The sequence below is a fragment of the Coregonus lavaretus genome (genome assembly GCF_964263955.1).
Source record: "Coregonus lavaretus genome assembly, contig: HAP1_SCAFFOLD_444, whole genome shotgun sequence".
NCBI lineage: Eukaryota > Metazoa > Chordata > Actinopteri > Salmoniformes > Salmonidae > Coregonus > Coregonus lavaretus.
In genome coordinates, this window is record NW_028159442.1 from 315,845 (window position 1) to 328,111 (window position 12,267).

The 12,267-nt window shown below is 37.6% G+C and overlaps 1 protein-coding gene across 2 annotated transcripts in view; it reads left to right on the forward strand.

The window, feature by feature from the left end:
• Nucleotides 1-10,645, forward strand: part of LOC311122847 (dual specificity calcium/calmodulin-dependent 3',5'-cyclic nucleotide phosphodiesterase 1A-like) — an 84,207-nt gene extending 73,562 nt beyond the window's left edge. The window contains exons 17-18 of one of the 2 annotated variants that reach the window (XR_014612505.1): nucleotides 9,120-9,929; nucleotides 10,125-10,645. Coding sequence is in view for 1 of the 2 variants with exons in the window: in XM_084197163.1 (XP_084053289.1) it covers nucleotides 9,120-9,163 (44 nt within the window). In the remaining variant the exon portion in view is untranslated. Of the gene's footprint in view, nucleotides 1-9,119 lie in introns of both variants that reach the window. The other variant, XM_084197163.1, reaches the window with a different exon arrangement.
• The last annotated feature ends 1,622 nt before the right edge of the window (nucleotides 10,646-12,267 follow it).

The window sequence follows — 12,267 nt, forward strand, 5'->3', positions numbered from 1 at the left end:
CTAGGTATACTATACACTACACTATATATATAGGACTGTGTTGTTTCTCTCAGCGATAGAGCTGGACTAAGTATATTATACACTACACTATATATATAGGACTGTGTTGTTTCTCTCAGCGATAGAGCTGGACTAGGTATACTATACACTACACTATATATATAGGACTGTGTTGTTTCTCTCAGCGATAGAGCTGGACTAGGTATATTATACACTACACTATATATATAGGACTGTGTTGTTTCTCTCAGCGATAGAGCTGGACTAGGTATATTATACACTATACTATATATATAGGACTGTGTTGTTTCTCTCAGCGATAGAGCTGGACTAGGTATACTATACACTACACTATATATATAGGATTGTGTTGTTTCTCTCAGCGATAGAGCTGGACTAGGTATACTATACACTACACTATATATATAGGACTGTGTTGTTTCTCTCAGCGATAGAGCTGGACTAGGTATACTATACACTATGCTATACATTTTAGTCATTTAGCAGATGCTCTTTTCCAGAGCGACTTACAGTTAAGTGAGTGCATACATTTTCATACTGGCTACACTCTCTACTGGACAGAGACTATTACATATGATCTCTTCTTCTCTAACACTCTCTACTGGACAGAGACTATTACATATGATCTCTTCTTCTCTAACGCTCTCTACTGGACAGAGACTATTACATATGATCTCTTCTCCTCTAACACTCTCTACTGGACAGAGACTATTACATATGATCTCTTCTCCTCTAACACTCTCTACTGGACAGAGACTATTACATATGATCTCTTCTTCTCTAACACTCTCTACTGGACAGAGACTATTACATATGATCTCTTCTTCTCTAACACTCTCTACTGGACAGAGACTATTACATATGATCTCTTCTCCTCTAACACTCTCTACTGGACAGAGACTATTATATATGATCTCTTCTTCTCTAACACTCTCTACTGGACAGAGACTATTACATATGATCTCTTCTTCTTCTCTAACACTCTCTACTGGACAGAGACTATTACATATGATCTCTTCTTCTCTAACACTCTCTACTGGACAGAGACTATTACATATGATCTCTTCTTCTCTAACACTCTCTACTGGACAGAGACTATTACATATGATCTCTTCTTCTTCTCTAACGCTCTCTACTGGACAGAGACTATTACATATGATCTCTTCTCCTCTAACACTCTCTACTGGACAGAGACTATTACATATGATCTCTTCTTCTCTAACACTCTCTACTGGACAGAGACTATTACATATGATATATTCTTCTCTAACACTCTCTACTGGACAGAGACTATTACATATGATCTCTTCTTCTTCTCTAACACTCTCTACTGGACAGAGACTATTACATATGATCTCTTCTTCTCTAACACTCTCTACTGGACAGAGACTATTACATATGATCTCTTCTTCTCTAACACTCTCTACTGGACAGAGACTATTACATATGATCTCTTCCTCTTCTCTAACACTCTCTACTGGACAGAGACTATTACATATGATCTCTTCTTCTCTAACACTCTCTACTGGACAGAGACTATTACATATGATCTCTTCCTCTTCTCTAACACTCTCTACTGGACAGGGACTATTACATATGATCTCTTCTTCTCTAACACTCTCTACTGGACAGAGACTATTACATATGATCTCTTCTTCTCTAACACTCTCTACTGGACAGAGACTATTACATATGATCTCTTCTTCTTCTCTAACACTCTCTACTGGACAGAGACTATTATATATGATCTCTTCTTCTCTAACACTCTCTACTGGACAGAGACTATTACATATGATCTCTTCTTCTCTAACACTCTCTACTGGACAGAGACTATTACATATGATCTCTTCTTCTTCTCTAACACTCTCTACTGGACAGAGACTATTACATATGATCTCTTCTTCTTCTCTAACACTCTCTACTGGACAGAGACTATTACATATGATCTCTTCTTCTCTAACGCTCTCTACTGGACAGAGACTATTATATATGATCTCTTCTTCTCTAACACTCTCTACTGGACAGAGACTATTACATATGATCTCTTCTTCTCTAACACTCTCTACTGGACAGGGACTATTACATATGATCTCTTCTTCTCTAACACTCTCTACTGGACAGAGACTATTACATATGATCTCTTCTTCTCTAACACTCTCTACTGGACAGAGACTATTACATATGATCTCTTCTTCTCTAACACTCTCTACTGGACAGAGACTATTACATATGATCTCTTCTTCTCTAACACTCTCTACTGGACAGAGACTATTACATATGATCTCTTCTTCTCTAACACTCTCTACTGGACAGAGACTATTACATATGATCTCTTCTTCTCTAACACTCTCTACTGGACAGAGACTATTACATATGATCTCTTCTCCTCTAACACTCTCTACTGGACAGAGACTATTACATATGATCTTTTCTTCTCTAACACTCTCTACTGGACAGAGACTATTACATATGATCTCTTCCTCTTCTCTAACACTCTCTACTGGACAGAGACTATTACATATGATCTCTTCTTCTCTAACACTCTCTACTGGACAGAGACTATTACATATGATCTCTTCTTCTTCTCTAACACTCTCTACTGGACATAGACTATTACATATGATCTCTTCTTCTTCTCTAACACTCTCTACTGGACAGAGACTATTACATATGATCTCTTCTTCTCTAACACTCTCTACTGGACAGAGACTATTACATATGATCTCTTCTCCTCTAACACTCTCTACTGGACAGAGACTATTACATATGATCTCTTCTTCTCTAACACTCTCTACTGGACAGAGACTATTATATATGATCTCTTCTTCTCTAACACTCTCTACTGGACAGAGACTATTACATATGATCTCTTCTTCTCTAACACTCTCTACTGGACAGAGACTATTACACATGATCTCTTCTTCTCTAACACTCTCTACTGGACAGAGACTATTACATATGATCTCTTCTTCTCTAACACTCTCTACTGGACAGAGACTATTACATATGATCTCTTCTTCTCTAACACTCTCTACTGGACAGAGACTATTACATATGATCTCTTCTTCTCTAACACTCTCTACTGGACAGAGACTATTACATATGATCTCTTCTTCTCTAACACTCTCTACTGGACAGAGACTATTACATATGATCTCTTCTTCTCTAACACTCTCTACTGGACAGAGACTATTACATATGATCTCTTCTTCTCTAACACTCTCTACTGGACAGAGACTATTACATATGATCTCTTCTTCTCTAACACTCTCTACTGGACAGAGACTATTACATATGATCTCTTCTTCTCTAACACTCTCTACTGGACAGAGACTATTACATATGATCTCTTCTTCTTCTCTAACGCTCTCTACTGGACAGAGACTATTACATATGATCTCTTCTCCTCTAACACTCTCTACTGGACAGAGACTATTACATATGATCTCTTCTTCTCTAACACTCTCTACTGGACAGAGACTATTACATATGATCTCTTCTTCTTCTCTAACACTCTCTACTGGACAGAGACTATTATATATGATCTCTTCTTCTCTAACACTCTCTACTGGACAGAGACTATTACATATGATCTCTTCTTCTCTAACACTCTCTACTGGACAGAGACTATTACATATGATCTCTTCTTCTTCTCTAACACTCTCTACTGGACAGAGACTATTACATATGATCTCTTCTTCTTCTCTAACACTCTCTACTGGACAGAGACTATTACATATGATCTCTTCTTCTCTAACGCTCTCTACTGGACAGAGACTATTATATATGATCTCTTCTTCTCTAACACTCTCTACTGGACAGAGACTATTACATATGATCTCTTCTTCTCTAACACTCTCTACTGGACAGGGACTATTACATATGATCTCTTCTTCTCTAACACTCTCTACTGGACAGAGACTATTACATATGATCTCTTCTTCTCTAACACTCTCTACTGGACAGAGACTATTACATATGATCTCTTCTTCTCTAACACTCTCTACTGGACAGAGACTATTACATATGATCTCTTCTTCTCTAACACTCTCTACTGGACAGAGACTATTACATATGATCTCTTCTTCTCTAACACTCTCTACTGGACAGAGACTATTACATATGATCTCTTCTTCTCTAACACTCTCTACTGGACAGAGACTATTATATATGATCTCTTCTTCTTCTCTAACACTCTCTACTGGACAGAGACTATTACATATGATCTCTTCTTCTCTAACACTCTCTACTGGACAGAGACTATTACATATGATCTTTTCTTCTCTAACACTCTCTACTGGACAGAGACTATTACATATGATCTCTTCCTCTTCTCTAACACTCTCTACTGGACAGAGACTATTACATATGATCTCTTCTTCTCTAACACTCTCTACTGGACAGAGACTATTACATATGATCTCTTCTTCTTCTCTAACACTCTCTACTGGACATAGACTATTACATATGATCTCTTCTTCTTCTCTAACACTCTCTACTGGACAGAGACTATTACATATGATCTCTTCTTCTCTAACACTCTCTACTGGACAGAGACTATTACATATGATCTCTTCTCCTCTAACACTCTCTACTGGACAGAGACTATTACATATGATCTCTTCTTCTCTAACACTCTCTACTGGACAGAGACTATTATATATGATCTCTTCTTCTCTAACACTCTCTACTGGACAGAGACTATTACATATGATCTCTTCTTCTCTAACACTCTCTACTGGACAGAGACTATTACACATGATCTCTTCTTCTCTAACACTCTCTACTGGACAGAGACTATTACATATGATCTCTTCTTCTCTAACACTCTCTACTGGACAGAGACTATTACATATGATCTCTTCTTCTCTAACACTCTCTACTGGACAGAGACTATTACATATGATCTCTTCTTCTCTAACACTCTCTACTGGACAGAGACTATTACATATGATCTCTTCTTCTCTAACACTCTCTACTGGACAGAGACTATTACATATGATCTCTTCTTCTCTAACACTCTCTACTGGACAGAGACTATTACATATGATCTCTTCTTCTCTAACACTCTCTACTGGACAGAGACTATTACATATGATCTCTTCTTCTCTAACACTCTCTACTGGACAGAGACTATTACATATGATCTCTTCTTCTCTAACACTCTCTACTGGACAGAGACTATTACATATGATCTCTTCTTCTCTAACACTCTCTACTGGACAGAGACTATTACATATGATCTCTTCTTCTCTAACACTCTCTACTGGACAGAGACTATTACATATTATCTCTTCTTCTCTAACACTCTCTACTGGACAGAGACTATTACATATGATCTCTTCTTCTCTAACACTCTCTACTGGACAGAGACTATTACATATGATCTCTTCTTCTCTAACACTCTCTACTGCACAGAGACTATTACATATGATATCTTCTTCTTCTCTAACACTCTCTACTGGACAGAGACTATTACATATGATCTCTTCTTCTTCTCTAACACTCTCTACTGGACAGAGACTATTACATATGATCTCTTCTTCTCTAACACTCTCTACTGGACAGAGACTATTACATATGATCTCTTCTTCTCTAACACTCTCTACTGGACAGAGACTATTACATATGATCTCTTCTTCTCAAACACTCTCTACTGGACAGAGACTATTACATATGATCTCTTCTTCTCTAACACTCTCTACTGGACAGAGACTATTACATATTATCTCTTCTTCTCTAACACTCTCTACTGGACAGAGACTATTACATATGATCTCTTCTTCTTCTCTAACACTCTCTACTGGACAGAGACTATTACATATGATATCTTCTTCTTCTCTAACACTCTCTACTGGACAGAGACTATTACATATGATATCTTCTTCTTCTCTAACACTCTCTACTGGACAGAGACTATTATATATGATCTCTTCTTCTCTAACACTCTCTACTGGACCGAGACTATTACATATGATCTCTTCTTCTCTAACACTCTCTACTGGACAGAGACTATTACATATGATCTCTTCTTCTCTAACACTCTCTACTGGACAGAGACTATTACATATGATATCTTCTTCTTCTCTAACACTCTCTACTGGACAGAGACTATTATATATGATCTATTCTTCTCTAACACTCTCTACTGGACAGAGACTATTACATATGATCTCTTCTTCTCTAACACTCTCTACTGGACAGAGACTATTACATATGATCTCTTCTTCTCTAACACTCTCTACTGGACAGAGACTATTACATATGATCTCTTCTTCTCTAACACTCTCTACTGGACAGAGACTATTACATATGATCTCTTCTGCTCTAACACTCTCTACTGGACAGAGACTATTACATATGATCTCTTCTTCTCTAACACTCTCTACTGGACAGAGACTATTACATATGATCTCTTCTTCTCTAACACTCTCTACTGGACAGAGACTATTACATATGATCTCTTCTTCTCTAACACTCTCTACTGGACAGAGACTATTACATATGATATCTTCTTCTCTAACACTCTCTACTGGACAGAGACTATTACATATGATATCTTCTTCTCTAACACTCTCTACTGGACAGAGACTATTACATATGATCTCTTCTTCTCTAACACTCTCTACTGGACAGAGACTATTACATATGATCTCTTCTTCTCTAACACTCTCTACTGGACAGAGACTATTACATATGATCTCTTCTTCTCTAACACTCTCTACTGGACAGAGACTATTACATATGATCTCTTCTTCTCTAACACTCTCTACTGGACAGAGACTATTACATATGATCTCTTCTTCTCTAACACTCTCTACTGGACAGAGACTATTACATATGATCTCTTCTTCTCTAACACTCTCTACTGGACAGAGACTATTATATATGATCTCTTCTTCTCTAACACTCTCTACTGGACAGAGACTATTATATATGATCTCTTCTTCTCTAACACTCTCTACTGGACAGAGACTATTACATATGATCTCTTCTCCTCTAACACTCTCTACTGGACAGAGACTATTACATATGATCTCTTCTTCTCTAACACTCTCTACTGGACAGAGACTATTACATATGATCTCTTCTTCTCTAACACTCTCTACTGGACAGAGACTATTACACATGATCTCTTCTTCTCTAACACTCTCTACTGGACAGAGACTATTACATATGATCTCTTCTTCTCTAACACTCTCTACTGGACAGAGACTATTACATATGATCTCTTCTTCTCTAACACTCTCTACTGGACAGAGACTATTACATATGATCTCTTCTTCTCTAACACTCTCTACTGGACAGAGACTATTACATATGATCTCTTCTTCTCTAACACTCTCTACTGGACAGAGACTATTACATATGATCTCTTCTTCTCTAACACTCTCTACTGGACAGAGACTATTACATATGATCTCTTCTTCTCTAACACTCTCTACTGGACAGAGACTATTACATATGATCTCTTCTTCTCTAACACTCTCTACTGGACAGAGACTATTACATATGATCTCTTCTTCTCTAACACTCTCTACTGGACAGAGACTATTACATATGATCTCTTCTTCTCTAACACTCTCTACTGGACAGAGACTATTACATATGATATCTTCTTCTCTAACACTCTCTACTGGACAGAGACTATTACATATGATCTCTTCTTCTCTAACACTCTTTCTACTGGACAGAGACTATTACATATGATCTCTTCTTCTTCTCTAACACTCTCTACTGGACAGAGACTATTACATATGATCTCTTCTTCTTCTCTAACATCTCTACTGGACAGAGACTATTACATATGATCTCTTCTTCTCTAACACTCTCTACTGGACAGAGACTATTACATATGATCTCTTCTTCTCTAACACTCTCTACTGGACAGAGACTATTATATATGATCTCTTCTTCTCTAACACTCTCTACTGGACAGAGACTATTACATATGATCTCTTCTCCTCTAACACTCTCTACTGGACAGAGACTATTACATATGATCTCTTCTTCTCTAACACTCTCTACTGGACAGAGACTATTACATATGATCTCTTCTTCTCTAACACTCTCTACTGGACAGAGACTATTACATATGATCTCTTCTCCTCTAACACTCTCTACTGGACAGAGACTATTACATATGATCTCTTCTCCTCTAACACTCTCTACTGGACAGAGACTATTACATATGATCTCTTCTTCTCTAACACTCTCTACTGGACAGAGACTATTACATATGATCTCTTCTTCTCTAACACTCTCTACTGGACAGAGACTATTACATATGATCTCTTCTTCTCTAACACTCTCTACTGGACAGAGACTATTACATATGATCTCTTCTTCTTCTCTAACGCTCTCTACTGGACAGAAACTATTACATATGATCTCTTCTTCTCTAACACTCTCTACTGGACAGAGACTATTACATATGATCTCTTCTTCTCTAACACTCTCTACTGGACAGAGACTATTACATATGATCTCTTCTTCTTCTCTAACACTCTCTACTGGACAGAGACTATTACATATGATCTCTTCTTCTCTAACACTCTCTACTGGACAGAGACTATTACATATGATCTCCTCTTCTCTAACACTCTCTACTGGACAGAGACTATTACATATGATCTCTTCTTCTTCTCTAACGCTCTCTACTGGACAGAAACTATTACATATGATCTCCTCTTCTCTAACACTCTCTACTGGACAGAGACTATTACATATGATCTCTTCTTCTCTAACACTCTCTACTGGACAGAGACTATTACATATGATCTCTTCTTCTCTAACACTCTCTACTGGACAGAGACTATTACATATGATCTCTTCTTCTTCTCTAATGCTCTCTACTGGACAGAAACTATTACATATGATCTCCTCTTCTCTAACACTCTCTACTGGACAGAGACTATTACATATGATCTCTTCTTCTCTAACACTCTCTACTGGACAGAGACTATTACATATGATCTCTTCTTCTCTAACACTCTCTACTGGACAGAGACTATTACATATGATATCTTCTTCTCCCTCCCTCCATCCTCAGCTGTTGTTGTTGTTCTTTCCCTCATCTTTCTTTCTCTCTCATGTAGCGGACGGATCGCACTTTACACATGAGAGCTCTTTGAAGCAATGAGGACATTTCAGAACTTCAGATCTTCAGAACTTCCTGAATAATTGACTGAATTGAAATGGAATGGACTCCAACCCTGTTGCTTACTGCATTAACTGGGCTACAGGGCATTTGAGCCCAACTCTTCCTTTTCTTTGTTGTGTTTGTTATTGTTATTGTTTTTACAGTTGAATTGCGTTATGGGTAAAGAGCCATCACAGACTCTTCAATCCACCGACACACACAACTGAATGTATCTTTGTGTTAGTTACATACCTGTAATTTACCTGTAACTCACCTGGAATACTCCTCTAGACCTTTAGCGTCTGTCACAGCCTTTCACTTCACCTTCTGTTAGGAACAACGTTAGCCAAGCTTGCGCGACTGACACTAAGACACCTTTATACCTGTACCTGACTAGACTATGGTTAGAGACTATTCATTGAAACATATCAGATCAAATATGTGTTCTTATCTTATCCTTTACCTTTATTTAACAGTTTTAAAGCATTCTTTGTGATGATAAACATGTACGCACAGTGTATACTGTACAGTGTATACTGAGTTAGTTGTTCCTGGGGTTTCTGTGTGTCATTCAGAGCTTAACTGTACTAAAATGGATTATTCTGGATGTCCATATCTTTCTAGGTGTGGTGTCACCATTATTAAAATGTTGTTGTTTGTTGTAAATGTTCTTTAATGAAGGCAATTAGCAATATCTGTGTCCCAAATTGCACTCTATTGTCTAAGGGACATGGACAAAATGTGTGCACTATATAGAGGATAGGAGGCCATTTGGGACAGGGCCATAGATAATAATATAATAATAATAATATGCCATTTAGCAGACGCTTTTATCCAAAGCGACTTACAGTCGTGCGTGCATACATTTTTGTGTATGGGTGGTCCCGGGGATCGAACCCACTACCTTGGCGTTACAAGCGCCATGCTCTACCAGCTGAGCTACAGAGGACCATGATAGGAGGCCATTTGGGACAGGGCCATAGAGGATAGGAGGCCATTTGGGACAGGGACAGTTGTAACTTGTTGGTTGTGTTGAAGACTATAAGACACCTGTATAGGAGATGATGTAGAAATGACTACTGTGTTTTATTAATATAATATAAAGATATTGATCTTCTGCCATGCTGTGTATGTGGAGGAATCATATGATAGGAGAAATGCTTTGGCCAGTATTTAGCATTTAATGATTCATGACTTTATGTTCTCCCTCAGAGCACTTTTGTTATATTTCTGAAGATGAACTGTTTCCCTAACTGTTCTTTCAGATATAATATCCCACTGGATACTACAGATTAGAAAATATTTATTTTCTGATGAGCAGAATTAGGTATATTTCTTATCATGGCTATCATCTAAAGTGGGGATTCATATGATTGTTGCATTATTACTATAATGCATTAGTTTGTTAGCTAGATATGGATCACATATATGTTTAAATCTAGCTAAGTAATGTAGTCAGTGGTTCGCTACCAACAGATTGAATGTGTGCCTATACTCTATATTGTATATATATATATATATATATATATATATATATAATAAATATATATATATATATATATATAATAAATATATACGCGATACTATATATACAGTACCAGTCAAAAGTTTGGACACACCTACTCATTCAAGGGTTTTTCTTTATTTTTACTATTTTCTACATTTTTGAATAATAGTGAAGACATCAAAACTTTGAAATAACACATATGGAATCATGTAGTAACCAAAGAAGTGTTAAACAAATCAAAATATATTTGATATTTGATATCCTTCAAATAGCCACCCTTTGCCTTGATGACAGCTTTGCACACTCTTGGCATTCTCTCAACCAGCTTCACAAAGACACGGCGGTTGGAACCAAAAATCTACAATTTGGACTCCAGACCAAAGTACACATTTCTACTGGTCTAATGTCCATTGCTCATGTTTCTTGGCCCAAGCAGGTCTCTTCTTATTATTGGTGTCCTTTAATAGTGGTTTCTTTGCAGCAATTTGACCATGAAGGCCTGATTCACACAGTCCCCTCTGAACAGTTGATGTTGAGATGTGTAAGTGACTTGAACTCTGTGAAGCATTTATTTGAGCTGCAATTTCTGAGGCTGGTAACTAATGAACTTATCCTCTGCAGCAGAGGTAACTCTGGATCTTCCATTCCTGTGGCAGTCCTCATGAGAGCCAGTTTCATCATAGCACTTGATACAGAAGTCAAAAGTTTTAGAATACCTACTCATTCAAGGGTTTTTCTTTTTTAAAAAATTTTTACATCGTAGAATAATAGTGAAGACAGCAAAACTATGAAATAACACATATGGAATCATGTAGTAACCAAGAAAGTGTTAAACAAATGTTTTATATTTGAGATTCTTCAAATAACCACCCTTTGCCTTGATGACAACTTTGCACACTCTTGGCATTCTCTCAACCAGCTTCATGAGATAGTCACCTGGAATGCATTTCAATTAACAGGTGTGCCTTCTTATAAGTGAATTTGTGGAATTTATTTCCTTCTTAATGCGTCTGAGCCAATCAGTTTTGTTGTGACAAGGTAGGGGCGGTGTACAGAATATAGCCCTATTTGGTCCTGTTGAAAATCAAATGATAGTCCCACTAAGCCCTAACCAGATGGGATGGCGTATCGCTGCAGAATGCTGTGGTAGCCATGCTGGTTAAGTGTGCCTTGAATTCTAAATAAATCACAGCCAGTGTCACCAGAAAAGCACCCCCACACCATAACACCTCCTCCTCCATGCTTTACGGTGGGAACTACACATGCAGAGATCAGGAATGGAAGATCCAGAGTTACCTCTGCTGCAGAGGATAAGTTCATTAGAGTTACCAGCCTCAGAAATTGCAGCCCAAATAAATGATTCACAGAGTTCAAGTCACAGACACATCTCAACATCAACTGTTCAGAGGAGACTGCGTGAATCAGGCCTTCATGGTCGAATTGCTGCAAAGAAACCACTACTAAAGGACACCAATTAGAAGAAGAGACTTGCTTGCTTGCGCCATGAAACATGAGCAATGGACATTAGACCGGTTGAAATTTTTCCTATGGGCTGGAGTCCAAATTTGAGATTTTTGGTTCCAACCGCTGTGTCTTT